Source organism: Saccoglossus kowalevskii, chromosome 1 (genome assembly GCF_978046115.1).
Source record: "Saccoglossus kowalevskii chromosome 1, keSacKowa6.1, whole genome shotgun sequence".
NCBI lineage: Eukaryota > Metazoa > Hemichordata > Enteropneusta > Harrimaniidae > Saccoglossus > Saccoglossus kowalevskii.
The window spans coordinates 11887371-11888819 of NC_140641.1; the positions used below are offsets into that span (position 1 = coordinate 11887371).

Below are 1449 nucleotides of genomic sequence, written 5' to 3' on the forward strand. Positions count from 1 at the left end.
GTTCTCGTGGGTTTGCCAGCCCTACTGATGCTTCCTTTGCCGGTTGAATAATTAATCTTTTCTCATATAATATCATCACGTAAGACGTTATCATGTAGTTTGTTTAAAAAATGATTAGTCGTGTATCTTACAGCCATATGCTTGGCGTCAGTGCATTTATATTGGCTATATAAGCAGCATACCTGGAACAGAATGTGCACATGTGAAACAGCGGCCTGTCTTGAACGAATTGGACATTTTCCCGATTAAGATGAATGTCAGTTTTGTTGATTGGAACATCACGGCGTATTCCGTACAAGACTTACGTCGTGTTTTAGGAGTGAGAGACATAGTGTTCATCTGTATATCTACCCTTGTTATGCTCACTAACCTGGTAGTAATGATAGCATTCATTACTTCGTACAACTTGAGGGAACGCCTGGCTAATTATTTCATACTCAACCTTTCAATCAACGACTTCGCTACGGGATTCCTCAATGCAACATACTATGGATCATATCCATTCCGTTTCATGTATGGTCCGTTGTTTTGGTTGATTCTATCTTCAACGCAGTCAGCCGTATATACGTGCTCGTTTGTTTCGATGTCACTGGTAAGTCTGGATCGATACATCTATATCACATCGCCATTGCATTACCATTTGAGAGTGACTGCCATACGTGTGAAGGCAGCAATCATACTTTCCTGGGTGATACCAATAATTATAATGATGATTATACCAAATATCGTAGATCTCTTCTATAATGTAATCGAAGATCCTCGTCATTTTAATATATCTACCTATGTTAATATTGCTGGTCCTATTATGGTCATCATCACTGTGTCGACAATGCTATTTACCAGTGTTCGTATTTTATTCGAAGCTCGTAAACAACAAAGAAAAATCAATAACCAAGTTATGACAACAGCCACCCAGGTACAATCATTCAAACCAGCAGTTGAAATTCGACGTTTGATCAATACTGGTGTCTTGGTTTTAGTGTATTTGGCTATGTGGTTGCCGTATGTTATTATAGCGGCTGCAGCTATTTCACGAACGATGAACTATGATATGATCGATGTGGCGGGGGGATTTATATTTTTAAATTCATGTATAAACCCTTTATTGTATGCAATGAATAGTGATTTTAAGAAAGCCTACCTTAAGATATTTTATTTCATAATAAGGAGTCCATGAGCAACAACAATTGCAATATAGTGATGTATTTTATGTACTTATTATAATGCTTCAGTAATGCAATTGTTCGTTCCGCATGCAACGCCAACTAGGTGGCTCAGTCGTCTTGAAGATGACAAAGTGGGTACTGTGACTGTCGTCTCAACCGCTGAAAATGTTCAAGAAGCAAAAGGCAGCTAAAAAAGGATGGCGACTCTTTTTTGGATCCTCAAGGTGTAATTCTGGTAGATTTGTTGTTAAAAGGAAAAACAATAACTCTTAGGCCTACTTTG

The 1449-nt window shown here is 38.2% G+C and overlaps 1 protein-coding gene across 1 annotated transcript; it reads left to right on the forward strand.

Moving 5' to 3' along the window:
- Positions 1–250: 250 nt before the first annotated feature.
- Positions 251–1177, forward strand: LOC102805468 (histamine H2 receptor-like). The gene has a single exon (XM_006817637.2). The coding sequence runs from the start codon at positions 251–253 to the stop codon at positions 1175–1177; it is 927 nt and encodes a 308-aa protein (XP_006817700.1).
- Positions 1178–1449: the final 272 nt, after the last annotated feature.